We start from the raw sequence: 22,756 nt of genomic DNA, 5'->3' as shown, positions 1-22,756 counted from the left end.
TTGGTTTGTATGGGGGGTGGGAGGTTAGGGTTACATTGTTGTAATTTTAGGGGGTTTCAGTTAAATATGTTTCCGTTATTGTATGTTTACTTGTTTGTTGAAAATCATGAATAAATTGGTTAAAAAAAAAAAGACAAATACGTATTCTGGGTTGGCTTTCTAAGACTCTAGGACCTGACCTGCTATAAAGTTGACGGCGCCCCATTCTTCTTACGGTGTTTACCCTGTAGAATCACTGTGCTACCTGGTGTAGAACCCACACTACTCATCAGTTAGAGCCTGACCGTATGGAACCTAATTTACACCCCAAGAAACTCTAGGTTTCTGAGTGTTGGGGCCACACAATAGTCCCGTTCTCGTCACTTCGCTCTAGTGGTGGTGTGGGGGTACCTGTCTGGTGAGACTTTACCTAGCTTTGGTGGGTCCAGCTGCAATTTCAGAGATGCGTACTGCCACCCTCCTAAAAAGCTCAGTGCCTTAAGCAGCTGGACAGCGTTTCATGCACAGTGCCGCTGACAGATACGGTGGAGGGGACATGGGGTCAGGCCCACTGGTACAATAAGGCAACTCTACCTGTCTGCCAATGGCACCACCAGAAGAAGGGCATCAGAGGGCTTCCGTTAGGTGGTGCCAAGTGGCACTTCACATGGGCTGGCGCGAATCCTTGTGGTGGTCCTGTGGTTGCCACCGTGGATTGCCTGTACCAGGAACTGGCCCTAACCAGTTATTAACTCTATCTGTCACCATCTGCCTTTTTGGTGGAATCCACTACCCCCTCCAGGCCAAAAGGCCTGCAAAGCACAGCACTGCGCTACCGTTAAAAGATGCCAGCCCAAACGCTGGCTACCCACACTCTGTACAGTGCTCCGCTGCTCTCGAGCTAGGTCCGCACGTAACCAATGAAATACAAAATAAAAATAAAACAACCCCTATGACATATAAATGATGATGCCTGCCATTGGTTGGCCAGAATGAATGCAGAACTCTGGTTGGGCCTGAGACCACCACTCAGCCCCAAGTCGCCATAAGGGGTATTGGGAGTAAGTCCGGTGCAGAATCTCTGCTGAGGATGGTGTGGGCACGAGCTGCTGCTGCTGCTGCTGGAGGGGGTAGTGGATTCCACCAAAAAGGCAGATGGTGACAGATGTTGCAGTGGATGATATGATATGATATTTTATTTATATCGCGCTCATACACAGGTGTTTCAGAGCGCGACCAGGCAAAGGGAGGGGAACAGGGGAGAGAACAAACACAACGATCTTACAAGCTCAATGCAGCATTAGGGTTTCTCTATTGTAGCCTGTAGAGTGAGATGGCTTGGGTGATTCTCCTCTCATCCTCAGCAGGGACAGCCAAGGATGGATCTATGTCTTTAATGTAAATTCCAGCTTGTCGAAAATGTCAGAAAAATATTTTGAAAAATTGTTTACCCCGGTCCCTCCACATCCAATATTATCTGACCCCCAACCCACCACCTACATTTAGGCAGTAAAAACTGTTCCAAATGGGGTATAAAAATGTGACCAGTTCAAGTTCTAGGAAAACATATGATCGCCTAAGGATCCTGGCTCGAACCAGATTCCCCCGAGCACTATTTATCTGCTCCAAAAGAGCAGCTTAGAAACTACCGGCTAAGCTCAGGCGAAGAGAGGGGGTGGCACTGGCGCCTGCTGGTCCACTGCCCACTGGTTCTGAGAGCATCCGCAGGGAGACCTGGGCCGGGGTCTGTGCCTCCAAGAGCCATTATCTGGTTACAGAAATATGGGACCGGCATCTCCGGCAGGCCTGAGAAGACACTGCTGCCCGTGATGACAAATTCATGTTTTAAACATTTTTTTAAATTGTGCCTTTAGTTATTTATAAACAACTTTTAGCACCAAATTGTATATCTTCCATACATACAAATATGTATATATAAAAGAACCAGCATTTATATAATAATCAAACATTCAAAAAATTCATAGCAGATAAAATAAGAGAAAAAGTTATAACATTTCATATATCACAATAGAATGCTCAAAATGGATAGTTTCCTGAGCCTACATGACCATTGGTGTATCTCAGCCGTAACATTTCATCAATCTTCCTCAGAAACTCCTGCCGTACTGCGTAATGTGCAGCCGTAATTACAATAGATTGCGCTTCAAGTATAGTTGTCCAGAACTGATCCCCGGTAATATCCTCTATTTTTTTGAGAAATTTCGAATAGCCCATCATATAACAGATAATCAATGGAGGGCATGATGTTTCAAGGTTGTTCCGGAATAGGCGGCAGTTACGTTCAGATGGAGGAGAATTTAAGAACCTGTCCCCTCCTTTGTATGAAGTAAATTGAAGCGCAGATGCAAGATAAAGCGCTTCAGAATCGTGGAGCAATATTTGGTCAGGTAGCTACTTGGAGCAAAAAAAGGAAATCTCTGATATGAATACTCCTTATAATTTTTTTTTTCCATAGAGAGAATCGACATTCGTAGCACGATCCCAAAATCTTGATTTTTGTTTGATTTTTAATTCATAATTGGGTTCAATCTCCATAGTATTTGCATCATAATCTAATGCATATTCTAATGCAGTGGTTTGTAATTCCGTCATGAAGATATTTTTAATCTTCCTGCCTACCTAAGGCCTGGTATAGCTCATTTGAATTATTGCAGGATTTTAAACATGTTGCGTATAATAAAGTTCTACGTATGAGCCATATTATTGTTAATGAGAACAGGCCAAATTCTAGCCTTAATGCCTCTACAGGTGGAGCCTTCGGTAGGTTTATTATGGAACAGAGTAGTTTACCTTCAATTTTGTCCAGCCAGTCCACCTGATTAAAAGGCAGAGTTTCTAAGGCATACAGAATTGACAGGACTATATTCTTACGGTAGATTTAGAGCAAGCCTTCTATATTGAATCCCCCTTGTTTTGCGGCATAATATTTCAGGATCAGCCATTTATTCCAGTTTTTTTTGTGATAATTCAGCATAATCCAGCAGTTTAGGGTGGACCATCACCGGACAACCCAGATATATATACACATTGGTGCTCGCCAAGGTCCCATTCTGTATTTTGTGCACACATTGGCATTTAACTGGCGAATCAGCACATTATTTTGTTTTTGTGGTATTCACAATCATGTCGTTTTTTTCTGTGTACATGGCCAGCGAGTGAATAGTTCGCTGAAGACCAACTGGAGTTTGGTCAAATAGGATTGTGTCATCAGCGTATGATAAGCATATAACTGAATGGCCGTTTATTTTTGGGGCGATGTTTTTAGCCTGTCGAAGTTCTTGCTCGAGATCTGCAGTGTATAAATTGTATAAAAAAGGACCCGATGCACATCCCTGTTTTAATCCTCTGTTTGTTTTAAAGTAACAAGTTTGGTCCCCTGATAAGTTAATTCAAATAGTGACTGTTGTGTACGAGTACAATTGCTGTATATGGTACTATAAATTCGGGTCAATTTCAAGTTTTTAAAGTTTTTGCCATCAAAAGCCTTAGAAAAGTCAACAAAGCAACAATACAATGACTTAGTCAATTTCTTATTATATTCCCCAATTAAATATTGGAGAGTACTCATTTTCGTAATTGTGCTATATCCGTGCCTAAATCCTGTTTGGAATTTACTAAACACATGTTTATCTTTTATCCAAGTACGCAGTTTGCCAAGTATAATACTAGAGACTATTTTTTGGCTGGTGTCTATCATGGCTAGCAAACGATAGTTAGATGGTTACCAACCTATCGCCCTTTTTAAATATGGGCACAATACAGATTTACGCCAACTTGGAGGAATACAACTTGTGGACAAAACATGCTGATAAAATGTTTTTAGGATCTTTGCCCATAATTCTGGATGTCCTTTAACTACCACCTTAGGGATATCATGAGAGCCTGCTGACTGTGATGTCTTAGGTTTTTTGATGATATCCACTAAAGTATCCTCCTCAATAGCAAATCCCTTAGAGGGACTACTCCGGCACAATGTATCTACAGCAGTGCATGGGAGACAAGCATCATTAAAGAGCTCTTGTATATATGTGAGCCAGTTGTCCTCTGAAATTGGGTTTAGCTCTTTAGATGAGGTGGATTTGTGAAAGTAATTATACGTAATTACATTTTGCCCAAAAATTGGCATGAGCCATTTGTTCTTAGCCAAGGAAATATTCGCAGCCAGCTAGAATGACTGGTCGATCTTCTGTACTGTTTAGCAAGTTATTGTACTGAGTGGATAATCTAGCAAGATGTTCTCTTTTATGGATAGGGTTTAGCTTATAGAGGCGTCTGATAGTTGCCCATTCTCTTCTTAGGGCCCGTTTTTTCTCATCTATTTTAGAGTCAAATGGCATATCATGCTTCTTTCCATCATATTTGGACACTCTGTTTCTATTTTTCAAAAACTTTTGGGTCACCATAAATTTGAAGCTCCCCAAATCCCAATTTTGCTGCCTCAAAACACCGGCAATACTATCAAAGTTGTAGAGAAGAAAATCATTAGTTATCTTTATGTTTTGGAGTGACAACAGTAATCTATTACCCTATATATTAGAATTAATGGCCAACTTTCAGCGATTACTAATGATAGGTAACTCCATATCCATTGTTCAAGTTAACATAGGGTGATCACTTATGTCAACAAATGCTGTTTTAACAGGGCCACAACTTTCTTGGAGGATGTTGTCTGTTATAACATAATCTATGTCTGATGTTACTGTACAATTTGACCAATTACCGACGTTTGTTCCAAATTTGTTGGCTGCAAATTTTAGGTATACAAGATCAAAATATTCTACAAGGCGTGACCAATGGCAAAATATTTCTGATCGCATGTGGCTATATTGGTGAAGGTCTCTTCTGTTAAAGTCACCTGCTATAACAATGTTTACACTAGGAGAGGTCTCGTACCATTGCAATATTATGTGATTTATAATGCTATATATGTGTTTGGCTTTGGAAACCCCTGGGGGGTTATAAATGTTAGTAACTAAAATTGAATGCAAGTCCAACTGAGTATAATGCTTTAAAATACCCAATAAAACAAAGGGAGAATTTGGAGACTTAGGGAACTGTGTTAGCGAATAGTTTGTTTTCAGGCCACCACTGGCACATGCCCTCATCGACGGGCTGTGGTATTGTGAATTATCTGAAAACCATCAAATTCACCAGTACACCATGTCTCCTGCAATAAAAACATGTCTGCGAAAGATCAAAAGCATCTTAACCCCCATGGGGTGCGTTAAGAAAGAGCCGTAACCACGAGTGTTCCATTTTAGCCATTTTAGGCATTCATTCTTATACGTAGGCCAATTGGCTCCATTGGTGGCTCATTCAGGTTTCCAATATTGTACTGTTTAGACTCTGTTATTTCCCAGGTCACTATTTGTCCAGAGAGCTCGTAACGTTGCTCTCTCAGAGGGTAAGGTGCCCTCCTTGTAGCGACCATATTCAGTCAATACAGAGGGTTTCACAGGGGTCCAGTTAGTTTTGCTTTACAACATATGATCATGGAAATTCCCAGTTGTTTCAGTGATCTGCCATGCGCCCTAAAAACAGAGACAATCAGAGGTGATGACAATTCCACCAGAGCCCAATTGCTTGAGCTGCCCCATGCCGGGAGCTATATTTTCAATATGTCTGAAGAACAGATCATTTTGAAGTATGGTAGTTGACCAAACAAATGCAACAGTCTAGTCCTGTTTAGATAAGGGCTTTATGCTGTTGGACCTAATTCTTCTAATATGATCCATTTCCCTAACTCTTTAGAGCTGATCAATGGCATCGACGCCTTATCCATTGGTGGATGTGTATCAATTTGGACATTAGGTGCAGTTTGTTGGCCTGGGGATTGATTTGTCAAGCTGTAAGGGTCCTTGTGCCGCTTGTGACAATTACTTCTTATTTCTACATGTTGACTGTCATTAGTGTCACTCAGACAAGCTGTAACATGTTTTGCAGTTGTTGTTGTAGCAGTGTAGCCATTCAACTGAAATTGGTGCATTGACCCATCAGCCAACTTTTTAGTAAACCTATATTTCTTCTTCTGGGTTTGACTTTTGGCTTCAAATAGATGAGGCACTGTTTTCTTCAGTTTGGCTATTGCTTCCAGTAGTTGGTTGTCTCTGTTCAAATGTGACTAATTTAATGATAGCTTTTTTGGTGTTTTCACTCTTTTCCATATTTGGACTTTTACTCTGTTCTGGTGGAATATGTATTCCCTCATAGTCCAAAATGGTGTTCAGGCAACATTATCATTATCGTTGATGAAGGGGCAGAGTGCAATCGTGTGCGTGTTAAACCCTCCATTTGTCTGCAGGGGTGGCTGTTTAGACGGTTTGTTCTTTAAAGGTTTATTCACAATTTCCGTTTCAATGGAATTGTGAGGCAATGGTATTTTTGGAGCCACATCCTGTGTAATGCCTAGGAGTTTGTTCAAAAGTGTCCTCCAGACCTCCTCCTGTTTCAGAGCCCAGAGTCATCTGGCAGCCATGTAGCCGAATCGACGGTTCCACTAGCTGTCTGCAGATGTCAGTACTTCCGAAGTGCTGACACCTGCAGGCAGTCCGTGTAACTCTGCAGCGTTCCAGCTACACGGCTACCCGAGGTGTCGGCATGGCTGGGGCTACTCGGGGTGGGCCCCGGCACAGCCCTGGCTCGGTAGCCCTTTTTTGGAGACTGCCAGTGCTTGGCCCCAGCTACCCGTGGCCCAATTAAAGCCCTTCTTGCCATCCTCCTCCATCTCTCCTTGTCATGACCTCTCTCTCTTGTCCCTTTTTGTCCTCCCCGTACACAGAGTTCAAAGTAGGAGGGAACTAAAGTGTACGACCTTCTATTACTTCTCGGGTAAATCGGTCATAAGTAAGGCTCCAAGACTGTAGGAAAGGCAACTTTAAAAAAGAGAAAACATGAAATAACAGTAAACTCATTGTGCAATTGCACAAGTGCTGGCTAAGTGCAGGCTCAAGTGCTTTTTTTAGGCACAGAGGTGTTAGCAGCTACTGGGAGGGGTGAGTTTATCAGTGGCTATTGTCATGTACAGGCCCCGCCCCTTAAGAGGTGTGAATGGAGGGTGAAGGGAAGGGCAGGATGCATAAAGCTGCATTCTGAGGGGGCAATGCCACACTAATGGTGGTCATTTAAATGTATATTCTTTCTCAGTGTTTTCTTTAGTCTTGGGAGAACTTTTGTAAATCACAGCTTTTTGGGGAGGAGGGAAGGACTGGACCCAGGTAAGTGGTTTGAGTTGAGGAGGGGGTCGGGGGGGGGGGGTGACTGTATGGGGGATTGAATGGAGCAGAACATCGTTCGCGGCATAAAAGGAGGTGGGGCAGAGGAACATCGTTCCACTACTTTTTTTTGTACACTTCGACCACTGCCCGCACACATCAATCGCTTGCTCTCTTTCTCCTCTCTCTCTCTCCTCATTGTATTTGTACCACTCTCTCCATCCATCCCTGACCTATCTCCCTGTCCCTTGGAGGGAGCCCCCGCCTAAGCCTCTCCAGCCCCAACCAGATGCCAAAATCCCCTTGACCCATGTCCTTGCCCTGCTGCTGGTGGCGCTGTCACCGCCTCTCTGCTTAACGATCATTGACGCTGCAGAGCCCAGGGCTGGCATCCAATGTACAGCCCCCCGCAGAGCACAAAGCACGCCTTTCAGCCTCTCGAGCAGAGTCACAGGGAGCAGCCGTTCCGGTGACATCCAGAGGGGCCCGACAGCAGCGCCCCCGTGCCCACGCCGCTCTCCTGGGGTACTCACACAAACATGGGGTGGCAGAAAGCCAGAGCTGGCAAAGCGGGGGCAGAGGAGGGCAGCAAGCTAGAGAAATGCAACGGAGAGGAAGACCGAGGGTGTGTCTTGTGTTGCTGGGCCCTGCTATAGCGCAGCTTTTGTCATTTGCACGGCCTCTTGGCACTTTGGTGGCATGGCAGGAGAGCAGCGCAGAGGTTCGACCTGCTGAGTGAGGCGTCATGTGTTTTGGATTTTCTCTGTGCCTTCTTGTGTGAAGTATGCGCTGGGCTGTCAGAAGATGTGGTGAGGCCCGGGGCAAGACATTTGGTGAGGCCCCCTTACAATTCTTTGCACTCGGCCAGCGGCGGCACATCCGCAAACAGGAGACTCGAGAAATCTACCCTTGAGTTTGTGTGCAGGATCCCAAATATGGTTTATTACTACAACTCCAAATCAACTACAGCAAAGTTAGATTTCTCTACTGAAGAAAGGTTCATGCCAGACTAACTTTTTTATCATATGAATAAATATATATAAGATGGCATGAGCTCTCCATGGCGCTACCTCCAATTCTCTGAGGGTCAGTCACTTTTCCAAGCAAAGAATTAGGGGCAGATCTCTTTCTTCGGGTGGGGCCTCCCTCTGGAAACAGCCTCCCTGCCTCTCTGAAACCTGAGGAGAACCATCTCTGGTTCCGGAACCAACTCAATGCCTGTCTCTTTGCTTCTGCCTTCTCTCTTCCTCTCCCTTGCTGATAACCTGCCTGAGCCATGTACTGGTCACCTGGTCAAGCTCTGAATTCGGGTCCAGGTCCCTGCCTGTCCTGTTGCATTCCCGCACTGCCTCTTGGCTCCCCTGCACTTGTGGTCTGTATCTGTAACCATACAGTCCCCGCTCTTGCACTTATTCTCCACACATTGGCTGCACTTATGAGTACCCACACTTTGCCACCAGTTGGCTGCACTCTTGTTTCTCCTTTGTTACTGCACTTCTGCATCCTACTGCACCCTCCGCACTTCTCCCCTCGCCCCTTCCCTGCTTTTGCGCGATCTGAATGACACAAGGCCTAGTAAGATCTGTGTTTTGTCTTACTCTTTTGTTTCTCCCTCCTGCCTTGTCGCGCCTAGAAACACTTGTGTACAGGCACGTTATAAATGCCATATCATATCATTAAGGAGCACACTGCCCCTGTGTGCACATTAAAACACACATCATACACAGTGACAAATGATGTACATTGGAGGCTGGTACATTTCTGAACTTAAGAGGCTTAAATGTTTGTGCCAATTAGGCAGGATCAACAGAGTACAGTGAGGGAGCCCAAACAAGGGTTGCTCGAGGGGGGTTCTCACTCCTAAGAACATTTTTGAAACATTGGGTTAAAAGTATGCATTTTGCAGCACTTTCTTTGCAAAATTGGGTAGAAATCCATACAGTTTGCAATTGGTTTTGTATGGAAACACATGGAAATTCCCAAAAGTTGCAAATCACAAATTGTGCATAGGTACATTTTCCAATACATTTCATGCCGCCTTTCCACGCAAGATATGCTAGTATAAAATTATATTCATGCTGGTTGTTCTAATTATGTCGATGCAGGCTGCATACATATATGACATTATTACCATGTACGGACTCCAGGCCAGTAAAAATGCCATGCCACAGAAAGTATATCCAGGCTGACTGTGTACCATAAGTGTTTTTACTGGCTAGATTGGCCTGCATTCAATGTGGGCCAATTTAGCTGAGTAGTATGTTTGCTTTAACCTTGATGCATAGTCCTGTGCATCAAGGGTAAATCAAAAAGAGCACTGGCAATGCTAACAGTTTGGGCATTCGTGTAGGCATGGGAAAGGCACTTCTTTATTGGTATGAGCTGGCGATTGATAGTATCAGTGCAAAATGGTTTGAGTACCTGAGTAGCTAATAGCAGTGCCTGGTAAATGCCTAATACTTATACACAAGCCAAAACTGTTTATTCACAGGGGGGACTGTGCTGTTTCCTCTCTGCCCCCTCAATGATTTTGCTGTTTGTTACGAAGCCGTTTGGCACCGCAACAAACAGCAAAATAATGGGAGACAACAGGGCTCAGAAGTGGGCTCTGCTGCCTCCTGTCATTCAACTGACAACGTGGACATGCTGCATGACAAGAGAGGACTCCTCTCCTGTCAATCAGTGCGTTCATGTTGTCAGCGTGATCATGCTGACTGATGGGAGAGGAGTTCTCTCTTGTCAGTGTGTTCACGTTGCTCAGCATGACCACGCTGACTGATGGGAGAGAAGTTCTCTCGTCAGTCAGTGTGTTCACGTTGCTCAGCATGACCACGCTGACTGACAGGAGAGGAGTTCTCTCTTGTCAGTCAATGTGTTCCTGTTGTCAGCGTGATCACGCTGACTGATAGAAGAGGAGTTCTCTCTTGTCAGTCAGTGTGTTCACATTGTTCAGTCTGACCAGGCTGACTGACAGGAGAGGACTCCTCGCCTGTCAGTCGAAATGTTCATGTTGTCAGTGTGATCACGCTGATTGATAGGAGAGGAGTTCTCTCTTGTCAGTCAGTGTGTTCACATTGTTCAGCGTGACCATGCTGACTGACAGGAGAGGACTCCTCGTTAAGGGACCTTGGAGCTAATTGTGGGCCCGTTATTAGCGCCTTCCCCATTCCCATTGAGCCCTATGAGGGCTCAAATGTGAATGGGGAATGGTTTTCTGAATGGGGACTTACCGGGTCCTCCAAGGTTGGAATGCCCAGGTAAGTCCCCATTCAGAGACACCGGACCCGGACCCGGGTTTGGAGGCAGCCATGGCGCTTATAGCGCCATGGCTACCTCCGAACTCGTAATGACCCCCAGTGTGTTCACGCTGCTCAGTCAGTGTGTTCATGTTGTCAGCGTGATCACGCTGACTGATGGGAGAGGAGTTCTCTCTTGTCAGTCAGTGTGTTCACGTTGCTCAGCGTGACCATGCTGACTGATAGGAGAGGACTCCTCTCCTGTCAGCCAGTGTGTTCATGTTGTCAGCGTGATCACACTGACTGATGGGAGAGGAGTTCTCTCTTGACAGGCAGCATGTCTACGTGTCGGCTGCGTGGATGCTTTTTAAGGGTGCATGGAGGTAAGGTTAGTGTTTTTTATTTTAAATTAAAAGTGTATATCTGTATTTAAATTAAATTAGTATGTATATGTGTATGTATGAAGGCATGCGTGCATGTTGGTGTTTGTGTCAATGCTGTGTTTGGTTTTATGTATACATGCATGTATGGAGTTGTGTAACTGGTGGATGAATGTATGGGTGAAAGTGTTTTTTTGTGAGTGTGTGTTCAGCACCACCCCTAAATGTAGCCGCCCTGGGGGGCCACTTCATTAAGGGGTGGGTTCATGGCATCAGAGGTGCACCTAGGCTAAAATGTCAGGGGGTAAAGGGGACTAATACTTCAAATGTTGGGAGAGGCGCTAACGTCAGAGGCTGTGAGGAAGGGGCAAACTTCCTTGTGTGGGGGCACCTAACATCTTTCCACATTTCGAATGAGACTATTCTGGTGAAGCTTCAATGTTACAAGCAGCTACCTCTTGCCTTCATTTCTGAAACATGACACTTAAGGACTGCTGTGAGAATGAGATGTCTCATGTCACCACTTCCCTTCTAATCACTCCCCTAGCATGCAAGTGCTAACCCCACATCACGATTTCAATGACCTAAAAATGTATGGATATGAATGCAGGTGTTAACAGTGAAATGACTTCTCATGGCCATGCTAATCCCTATGGCAATTCTCACTCAGTTCCTGCCCTCCCCACCAAAACACCTCCTCACTGGAACTCTTTGAGCTAGCTTTAAACATGCTGCATGTGACACACAACAGGAAATGAGCTTGCACACATTGGGGTCCCCGTGTGACACACAGCAGGAAATGAGCTTGCACACAATGGGCATCCTCGTGTGAGGCACAACAGGAAATGAGCTTGCACACAATGGGCATCCTTGTGTGACGCATGACAGGAAATGAGCTTGCATACAATGTGCCTCCTCGTGTGATGCACAACAGGAAATGAGCTTGCACACAATGGGCATCCTTGTGTGATGCATGACCGGAAATTAGCTTGCACACAATGGGCATCCTTGTGTGACGCACAACAGGAAATGAGCTTGCACACAATGTGCCTCCTCGTGTGATGCACAACAGGAAATGAGCTTGCACACAATGGGCATCCTTGTGTGATGCATGACCGGAAATAAGCTTGCACACATTGGGGGTCCGCATGTGACACACAACAGGAAATGAGCTTGCACACATTGGGGTTCCAAATGTGACACACAACCGGAAATGAGCTTGCACGTGTGACACCCAACAGTAAATGAGCTTGCACACAATGGGCATCCTTGTGTGACGCACAACAGGAAATTAGCTTGCACACAATGGGCCTCGTCGTGTGAATGACAATAGGAAATTAGCTTGCACACATTGGGGGTCCCCATTTGAGATGTACAACAGGAAATGAACTTGCACACATTGGGTTGCCCATTTGAGATGTACAACAGGAAATGAACTTGCACACATTGGAGTGCCCATTTGAGATGTACAACAGGAAATGAGCTTGCATACATTGGGGGCCCACATGTGAGATGTACAACAGGAAATGAGCTTGCACACAATAGGCATCCTTGTGTGATGTACAGCAGGAAATGAGCTTGCACACATTGGGGGTCCCCATGTGAGATGTACAACAGGAAATGAGCTTGCATACATTAGGGGGCCCCATGTGAGATGTACAACAGAAAATTAGCTTGCACACAATAGGCACCCTAGTGTGACCCACAGCAAGAAATGAGCTTGCACACATTGGGTACATTCTGAGGAATTCGACCATCCTCACAGGGAGAGTGCACACCCCTGGGTTTTTTGATTGTTGTTTATTTAAAATATTGAATGATGGGATCAACCTCTGGAAAATATGTGGGGCCATTCCTACACATATTTTCCACAATCACTGCACAGCAGAAAAATAGTCATGTACTGTAGAACGACACAGTTTACCAGCACTGCCCTCTCCTGTCATGTGTAGCTGACCCTGACAGCTGTGGGTACATGAAAAGCCTCTGGCTGTGGGGAGCCAGATTAGCATGTCAAGGCCCCATGGATTTTCATCTCCATTGTTACACCTTACTGGTGGCGGCGAACACTGAAGAATGTTAATTAGCAGGCCTCACGGAAGGCCTGGGTGCAGGAAGTGACAATGGAGACCAGAGAACTACACCTCTTTCAAGGGAGATCTACGCTTTGATCAAGAGCCAAAGAGGGCTCAGTTAACCAGAGAGACACTTTGATCTACAACAGACAGGAAGATGGGTGGGACTTAGGAGTACATGGTGTCACCTCCTACCTTTCCTATTGCAGAGCACTCTGGTTCTGACCTAACAGTGAACAGTAAGACTGATTGCTTTACCAACTAGCCTCCTGTCAGTATCCAGAGTGCACCCCTTTCCTTTGTGAAACGGTCTGTCCTCTGTGTTCCTTTATAGTGTGGGTTGTAATTGTAGTGTGCAATAACTGTCTGTTGTAGTAATAATAAAGTAGATATTTTTATACGACCTTGACTGGACAGTCCCTTTTATCATTGGGTAATAATTGTATTTTCGCTGTGTTTTAACTAGCTAACGATCCACCACCTTGCAGCAGTAAGACTGCTGTTCCGTCCATGTTACCAAAATTAGACAAGGAGGTCTTATAATTTACTTGTATTCCAATCTATTCGGATCCATTCTGGTGTACTAGAGCTGTGGGGTTGATTGATGGTTTAGAAACCGATATTCATCTTTCGACCACTGGTGCCCCGGAAGTTGATTTGTCACATTAGTGGCAAGCGGTCGGATCAGTTGGAGCCTTGCGCACAGTTTAGTCACCCAACGATAACAGTATTGTTGCAGGCAACGTTTAGACACTGCAAGGTAATAGTAATAGTCATTTAGATTGACATGGAGACTATAAAAGGCATGACTAAGGATGTCATGCACATCGTATGTCAAATAGAGAGGACTTCCCCACAGCACTAAGGTTAATAAATTTGAGTTGTTCACCAGGCTTCAAGCCTGGGGAGAAGACCCCAGGGGACGGGCTAAGCCCCATGTACCCGAACAGATAAGACCTTCCAGAGGGGGTAAATGATGCAAGTGTGGTTTCTCAAAACTCAAGAGTGTCAGTGAGGACAGGGGCTAGTGCAGAAACCCGCAGGTCCCAGGCCTCAGCACAGTCTCTAAGTGGCCCAGTAATTGTTCTGGCTGTTAATGAGGTAGCGGCTAGAAAGCTCCTGCTCGAGAAGAGGAGACTAGCGCTAGAGGAACAGAAACAGCAGGACATGGTCTCCATAGAGCTGTGCAAGCTGGCGCTCAAAAAGAAGGAGGCCAACAGATCCACCTCTAGCAAAAGCAGCAGTAGTGGCTCAAACTAGAGTGCCCGGGATAACCACTGGCAGCACATCCCTAAAGACACAGTGCAGGTTTGCAAAGTGGGAAAGGATATTTTTGACTGGTTTGAAGCGCTTGAACTGGCATTCCAGCTGCAGGAGGTGGATCAGGTACTGTGGGGTGCAGCCCTGATGAGCCACTTACCGTCACCAGGGACTGAGGCAACTCTTCAGTTAACTCCTGAGGAAAGGCCCTTTTATGAGAGCATGAAGGCACCCGTACTCAGGAAGTTCTGTAAAATCCCAGAACAGTATCTAAAGAGCTTCAGAGAGCTCAGAAAGAAAAGTGGGCAGACATTTGAAGCATTCACACACTTGTTGTTGAAATATCTGAGCAGGTGGGTGACTAGTAACAAAGTTGACACATTTAAAGGGATGTACAATTCGATTGCGTGTGAGCATGTGTTGAAAGATTGTGAGGTTGGCCTACACCAGCATCCAGTGGACAAGACGATCACAGATCATAGGGCGCTCGCAAAGGCTGCCGACAGGTTTGTGAGTACTCGAGTCCAGAAAAAGGCTCAGGCAAGCACACCCAAACTGGAAGAGTAATCAGCGGACACAAAAGTAAACAAGGATGGGAAGGACAAAGGTCCAAACCAAGCCTATTCAAAGTCAGGTCCCAAAAAGAGCAAAGGGAAACCCCCAAACTCTAGTTCAGTCATGCATGCCGAAAAGAAGTGCAAGGGAACCCCTTACAATGGGACACCTGTGTTCTCACCACCCAAATAATTATTTGTGTGTAAGGAGCTGGGTCATAGGAAAGGGGATCCTGCTTGCAAGGGCTTACCCAAGCAAACCATAGTGAACGTTGGACTCATGGAGGAGGCCGTCATTAGTGTGGGCCTCCCAGAGGAGGATTTCCCACTAGGCCAGGGAGTGGCCGAATGTGGATTTGTTACACCGAGTGGGAACGGTACTTCCAGAAGAGACCCCAGTCCCCAATAATACTCAACTCTATCTAGAGCATGTGTACATCAATGGACACAAAACTCTGGTGGTCCGACACACCGCGGCTTGCATCACCTCTGTCACCCTGCAGTGGGTACAGCCGGGCCAGAATATTGACGGGCCTGAGTTGTGCATAAGTGGATTTGATGATAAGAGTAAGGGCCCCTTGGCAATAGTAGAGTTCAGCTGGCGAGGTGTAATGACCCAGCGCCGTGTAGCAGTGAAAGACTCCATCCCTGTCCCCTGTCTGTTGGCTAATGATCTTCATGATCCCGAAATAGTCGTAGTGGCTACACAATCGAGGGTCAAAGAGAATGCCAGATTGAACACTCCGAAAACCTTAGGGACTGGAGTGCTTCCAGAGGGCTTGTTGGCAGGACAGGCATGGCCGGTAGCACCTAGTCCAGTTCCACAGACTGCTGCGACGCCTACTCCTGCGGGAGAGGGGCTAGTAGCCACGGAAGACCCTACTTTGGTAGCAGGGGACCCCTTGACCTCAGAGTTGCCTGACACAGTGCAGGAACCTGAGATGAAGGACCAGGTGGGCGCAGATCTGAAGGGTCTGCCCAAGCTGGATGAGTTTACATCAGCTATGGGCCCAGATCAGACTGACTTCTACACATCCTAGAAAGAGTGACCCACTCTGGTGGGTCTGCAGAAGCAAGCGGAGGAGCAGGCTAAGGGTGAGGCGCCTGGACTGTTCATAGTGTACTGGGAGGATGGACTCCTGTACAGTGAGCCAAAGGATTCGGAGGGCGAGGACACCAGAAGGCGGGTGATTCCCCAATGCCACAGAAAGGTCCTTTTGGACTCTGCTCACCAAATTCCTTCAGCGGGTCACTTGGTATTGACTAAGACATTTGACCGGTTGTCTGCGCACTTTTACTGGCCGCAATTTGGTGTAAAAGTTAAGGAATGTGTCCGGTCCTGCCCGACTTGTCAAGCTTCTGGCAAGTCAGGTGGTGCCACAAAAGCCACCTTAATTCCACTACCCGTAGTTGGACGGCCGTTCGAGAGAATAGTCATGGATAATGTGGGTCCTTTGGATCCTCAAACCAGCTCAGGGAACCGATACATGTTGGTGATGGTGGACCACGCCACAATATACCCGAGGATGTCCCTCTGAGGAGCATCAAAGCCCCCGTGGTTGCAAAGACTCTGATTGGGCTATTCTCCCGTGTTGGATTCCCCAAGGAAGTGGGGATCAAACTTTTTATCTGCATATATGAAGGCTATGTTGGAAGTGTGTGGAGTCACTTACCGGTTCTCTACCTCCTTTCATCCACAAACCAATGGGCTTGTTGAGTGGCTCAACAAAATCCGTAAAGGCATGATAGGTGGCTTGGGAGAGCACATGAGGAGAAAATTGAATATTCTCTTGCCATGCCTTCTGTTTGCCTACAGGGAGGTGTCACAGAACAGAGTAGGGTTTAGCCCCTTTGAGCCTCTGTTTGGACACCCGGTACGAGATCCCCACAGTCTAGTGAAGGAGGGATAGGAAAGGAAAGCCTCATCCCCGTTACGAGGTGACAGTGACAGTCTATTGCAAGGCCAGTGGGTGCGGATCATGGAGCCTGTCAAACCCATGCCTTTCAGGCCACCTGGACTGGGCCTTAATGTGTGCTGGAAAAGGTCAGTGAGGTGAATGATCTCACTGATGTGAAAGGACCTAAACAGATGAGCAAAGTCTTTCACATCAACTTGCTAAAACCCCATTATAGCAGGAATTACTTGGTCATGATGTTAGTGACTAACAGAGAGACTGAGGAGGAGACTGAACTCTCCCAGACCTCCTGCACACTGAAGCCACAGATGGGTCAGTTGAAGGTGTCAACCTTGCAACAGACCTGTCAGAACAGCCTCTGACAGACTGTCGCCATTTGCTGGGACAGTTTGCCGGTCTGTTTTCGCTGACTCCCGGTCATGCAGATTGGTGCACCCATGATGTGTACACTGAAGACAGTAAGCCGGTGAAGAGTAGAATTCACCGGATGCATCCTCATGTGACGCAGAACAGGAAATGAGCGTGCACACATTGTGGGTCACCGTGTAATAACAAACAGGAATTGAGCTTGCACACAATGGGTGTCCACATGTGATATACAACAGGAAATGAGCTTGCATACATTGGATATCCCCATTTGGTGCACAACAGGAAATTAACTTGCACACATTGGGCATACTCGTGTGACGCACAACAGGAAATGAGCTTGCCCACAATGGGTGACGCACAACAGGAAATGAGCTTGCACACAATGGGTGACGCACAACAGGAAATGAGCTTGCCCACAATGGGTGACGCACAACAGGAAATGAGCTTGCACACAATGGGCGTCCACGTGTGGTACACAGCAGGAAATGAGCTTGCACACAATGGGTGTCCACATGTGATACACAACAGGAAATGAGCTTGCATACATTGGATATCCCCATTTGGTGCACAACAGGAAATTAACTTGCACACATTGGGCATACTCGTGTGACGCACAACAGGAAATGAGCTTGCCCACAATGGGTGAAGCACAACAGGAAATGAGCTTGCCCACAATGGGTGACGCACAACACGAAATGAGCTTGCCCACAATGGGTGACGCACAACACGAAATGAGCTTGCCCACAATGGGTGACGCACAACAGGAAATGAGCTTGCCCACAATGGGTGACGCACAACACGAAATGAGCTTGCACACAATGGGCGTCCACGTATGATACACAGCAGGAAATGAGCTAGCATACATTGGGCGACATTTTTGAAGTCCCAGGAGTGGTAAAGCAAGTATATAAGGTTTACACCTAGTTTCCAGATGATTTTACACTACAGGGGATTGTCCTTATTGTGGCAGGCGGACCCTGGGCACAGAATGCTGAATTAATGTTGTGTCCTCTCATCAGCTCGGCCTAATAAAAATAAATTCATTCACGCCAGCATCTGATTTTGATTCTGATTCTGGTGTAAATGCATTGGATAACCAGTGCTAAAAGCTGGCGGATCCCATAGGAATCCGTGTGTACATGGCGGAAACCCGAGTACACCTGGATTTGCATGAATGTATTGCACTTTGTAGTACCCACAACGAAAATTGTATGGAGGGAACTGGCGTAGGTTCCCACTTTGTCAGTTCCCACCGTGCAAATTGCACAATGTCAAAAATGAGCCAGATTGCAATTTTGTAGAGGACTAAGGTGTCTGAAGAAATACATTAAGTCTATATATATATATATATATATATATATATATATATATATATATATATATATATATATATACATATATATATATATATCATCTATCCCTGTCATGAAAGAAATATATGCTCAATCATCGTTTGCCACTTCACTCTTTATGTCACCCTGGTATCCTGTCCCTAACCATTTCCCCCCAAAGTCTTAATTTGGTCAAAACAAACTTTAACATAAGATGGAAGAAGTCAATATCATTCTTACCTTCGCTGCAAAATTTTCCCTGGAAGCCGGTCATGCTGCAGTCACACTGGATTTCACTGTTCAGGATGGAGCAGACTCCTCCATTCAGGCAGGGGTTCTGCTTTGAGCAGAGGTATTCCATGTCATTCCGGATGCCCTGGCTTCCTAGCATTGTGGGGGGCATGTTGCCCACCTTCAGATTGGCCAGCAGCCCTTGGAAGGGCAGCTCGTACTTTACAGTGCTGAGTGTGAGGGCCGAGAGCCGTACGTCAGCCGGGATGCCCCCCACAAAAAGGTCACTGACCACCGACATGTCCCGACGCTTGGATTTTACCTCAGCCGAGCGGGTCTCACCATCCACCTTCAATGTGGTCTCGCGAAACTTGCGGGTCAGGAGGGCCATGTGCCAGCGGTCATCGTTGATGGGGGTTTCCAGAAAGAGTGTGGCGGGCTCTGCGCAGGAGATGGTGAAGCGCAACCTTAAGCGTCCATCAACAATCTGCAGCTCCAAGAAGTCACAATTGCCACCATCATCAAGGTAGAGAACCAACGCCCGTGAGACATTGGTCCTGATGCTGAAGCTCAACTCTCCCACAGAGCCTGCCTCCCAACGGGCATAGCGGGCCCACTGCCCAGTGGCACCGCCAAACTCCAGGGCAATTCCTGGTCCTAACAACCCCGCCAACAGTACAACGCTCAACATGGCAGACACAAGCCTGCTGGAAGCAGTCATTCTTCAGACCAGCAGGCCGACACAAATACACACCACTCTGCAAATGGTGCTGGCGTCTCAGATGTTCCTGGCTATCACCATCGAAGCTGGTCAAGATACAGCCGGGCTTGGTGCCGCAGCAGAGTCTACAAGGAGAGGAACCAACATCCAAACAGAGACGACGTGGGGGCTAGAGACCGTATTAGTCTAACCCCATGGAGGACATGCATTGAATCCTGGAGGCGTGCCCTGGCTCTTTTTGCGATTGACGCAGTGGTACGTCCTTCAGAGCCCCCATAAATTGATGTGCTACATGTATCTGCTCCACCTCTTCTTGCGCAGATGAGAAAAGAGGTAGATGTTGCACACGTCCCACTGAAATTTCCAGAGCTGATGTAGTTTTGCGGGAGGGGGACGTGATGAGGGTGCAGCACCTGGTTCCTTCTTTTTCCCGGTAGACTTGGCAGGAGACTGGTGTGCGGGTGTTCCTTCTCTATTGGTCACCAGAAGAAAGTCTTGACATCCGGTACAGTCCTCCAATCAGATCTGAGAAAACAAACACAGAAAAGGGACTTTGTAAGTAGAGTCACAGCAGAGTTGAAGGCACACGGTACATTAACCAAGCATGAGGATTGCATTTGGGCACAATTAACTGAATACTGCAGTACACTTGTACGCAATGCATGTACATAATTAACCAGCCAAGAGAGAGAACATGCTAATAGTGCCTCAGAGCGTGGTGCTGCTGTTGACCAAATATATCTGTGATTTGCTGTGGCCGGACCTGCACCAGACCAAAGGATTTTGTCACACAGTTTTTTTCATGTAGGCAAGACACTTAGGGCCTCATCACGAGTTGGCGCCGGCGCTGATAGCCCTACCGCCAAACCCCCCGGCGCTATTGGCGCCAGTTCACGGGTTTGGCGGAAGGGTTATTGCCCATTCCCCATTGGGCCCATTCAAGAATTCCTCATTCCCCATTGGGCCCAATGGGGAAAATTTGCGCTATTACCGCAGGCGGATTTCCCACCGGCGGTAATCTCATCGAAAATCGGCAATTTTGCCGCGGATTTCCCCCAGCTCAGAGCTGGAGGGAAATCCGCCAAAGCCATGATCTTTAAGGGTTACCGCCAGACTCGTAATGAGGCCCTTAGTGTTGTGGTGGTCAGGCTGTTGCAAGCCATTTTGCCTGTGAGTGGATTGAGAAGTGGCTCTGTGGCACCTTCCTTATGGGAAGGACTGGGAAAAGAGCATTCTTTAAGAACAAGCATCAACAATACTTTAGACAGGCATGCTCCCACATTCATGTATTGTAAACATTACACATCTGGTCTATTATTCACTTTCACCAAATCATCCTAACAATTTTGATAACCTTTCAGTGGTATTCTGCTCATTGAAGTGGAGTTGCTACTGGAAGGAGCAATGTTATAAAACTCCAAATAAATTGTCTTTACCCCTTCACTAAATGAAATGATATTTTATTTGTATTGCGCTCCTACACAAGTGTTTCAGAGCGTGACCAGGGAAAGGTAGGGGAAAAGGGGAGAACAAAACAACAACCTTACTCGGCCCAGTGACATTAAGAGCACGCAAGTGCAGGGGAAAGGGAAAACGTGGGAAAGTGCATGGAAGGGGGGAGAGGTGGAAAGTACGGAACAGAGGATAGAATAGAATAAATAAATAAGTAAAATGAATAAATAAATAAATAAAACTGGTGGTGCAGCCAGCAAATGGCAAGTGCTAGGTTAGTCAGATAGGGTATATCTGATAAGTGCCAGAGAATGAGTGGGGTATGTATGGCTACAGATACAGACCCCAGTGCAAGGGGGGTCCCAGAGGCAGTGCAGGAGGGTGGCAGGGTGAGCAGGTACCTGGGCCCGAAGGACAGAGGGTGGCCATGTGCACAGTGCCGAGAGAGAAAACATATCAGCAGGGGAGAAGATCAAAAAGAACACATTACTTGTTTTCTTTATCTTTTCTATACAAAGGAAAGCAAATGAGACCAGTGAAGCACTTTAATTCAGGCCTGTGTGCAGCAGGCACTGCGAGGCGCATTCTGGCAAGCAGTTTTCATACAGAAGGAGCTGCTTAGTAGCAGCAATCCTACTGCCTTGCTTGTTTAGCAGGCAAGAATTCCTACTCGAAATGGCCAGAGTGTGCTAAGGATTTAGATAACAGAGAGAAGGGGAAACCAGTCAACTTACTGGTGGAAACGTATCCCTCCACAATGCCACAAAATAAAACGCCAAGCCTACATTTAATTTCTACGACAATAGTTTTCTCCCTCATATAGGTGGCTGGCACCACCTCTCTGAGCCTTAACTGAGAATGGGGCATGTTAAGAAATGTGCCAAATACATCAACTGATTAATGATCAAATCTAAAATAAGTACTAATAAGGAAAACAGACTGTCGAAAAAAGAACCCCTTTTGCTGTTAAAACCGGTCCCCGTCTCACTTGAGGACAGAGGATGATTTTTTGTATCTAGTAGGTAAGCATGGTGTGTTATCGAGTTTCATACGTGGAAGAGAAGGTCTTGCAACTAAACGATTCGTCGTGTGTGATTAGGTGCTTGAGCAGCGAAAGCTAAAAGTGGTCCTTAATTGATCTAAGATGCAAAGCAACTCTGACCACATCCTAGCAGAGCCATGCATCCAACTCAACAGAAGAAGCTTATGGGCGACGGAGGGTCGCAATACCCCAGACACAAACAAAACCCATTGCATTGGAGATTGTAGCATGTCTGGACACAGGGCTAATCCTGCCAGTATTATGCTTGCTTTTTTTTATATATCAGTGATAAATGCAGAGTAACATTTAGAGCAAAACAAAAGCAGAAGCTACCTCTGGGGAACGCAGAGGTAGTACGTAGTGTGGCGCAAATCTACGTTCCAAATGGAATGCAAATTTTAATGTTGCCCCATTACATATGGCCCACTGTGCTTTAATTGAGTTCAAGATATGTCCTTAATGCTCTTTGGTGCACATTCCTAAACAGAAAGAGGTAATGTCAAACATATATGTTTGCATGGCATTAGCTTGCCGGCGAGTGACATGCTGTTCTTGGTTGCTGTCAGTGTCAAGCTAACCAGGCTCTCCTAAGCTTTGAGCGAGAGCCAAATAGGCGCCAGCTCAATTTCTATCACCAAATTAATTAGAAGACCTGACATTCCTGGCTACACCCAGCAACTGAGGCATCACAGTGTGTTTGCCACTGCGCATATCCCGCTCTTCACCAAACAGATCATCCAACCCAATGCGGTCATGAAAGAGCATTCGGGGGCGGGGGGGCGGGCAGGGGTCAGCGTTCTCCTGCATAGTGGAGGAACGTTGGAACTCGCTCACAAAGGAAATGCAAACAACAGAAGTTCACCTAAAATTCAGGAAACTGTTAAACATAGCTCTTCAACTCACCAAGCTAAAGAGAGAAAACCGGCGAAGGAAAACCACCAAAGCAACTTAATAAAGAACTCTGAAAATGAATTACCC

At 46.3% G+C, this 22,756-nt stretch overlaps 1 protein-coding gene across 25 annotated transcripts in view; it reads right to left on the bottom strand.

Annotated features, from left to right (window-relative positions):
* NRXN2 (neurexin 2) overlaps positions 1-22,756 on the bottom strand; it is a 2,524,532-nt gene that overhangs the window by 2,049,036 nt on the left and 452,740 nt on the right. For all 25 annotated transcript variants that reach the window (XM_069645062.1, XM_069645065.1, XM_069645068.1 and 22 more), the window contains one exon: positions 18,573-19,809. In XM_069645062.1, the coding sequence (XP_069501163.1) occupies positions 18,573-19,284 (712 nt within the window). In that variant the 5' untranslated portion in view covers positions 19,285-19,809. The remainder of the gene's footprint in view (positions 1-18,572; positions 19,810-22,756) is intronic.

This window comes from Ambystoma mexicanum, chromosome 2p, assembly GCF_040938575.1.
Source record: "Ambystoma mexicanum isolate Mex_15411 chromosome 2p, UKY_AmexF1_1, whole genome shotgun sequence".
Classification (NCBI taxonomy): Eukaryota; Metazoa; Chordata; class Amphibia; order Caudata; family Ambystomatidae; genus Ambystoma; species Ambystoma mexicanum.
Note: the sequence above shows the minus strand (reverse complement) of the source record. Positions and strands in the feature narration are given on the sequence as shown.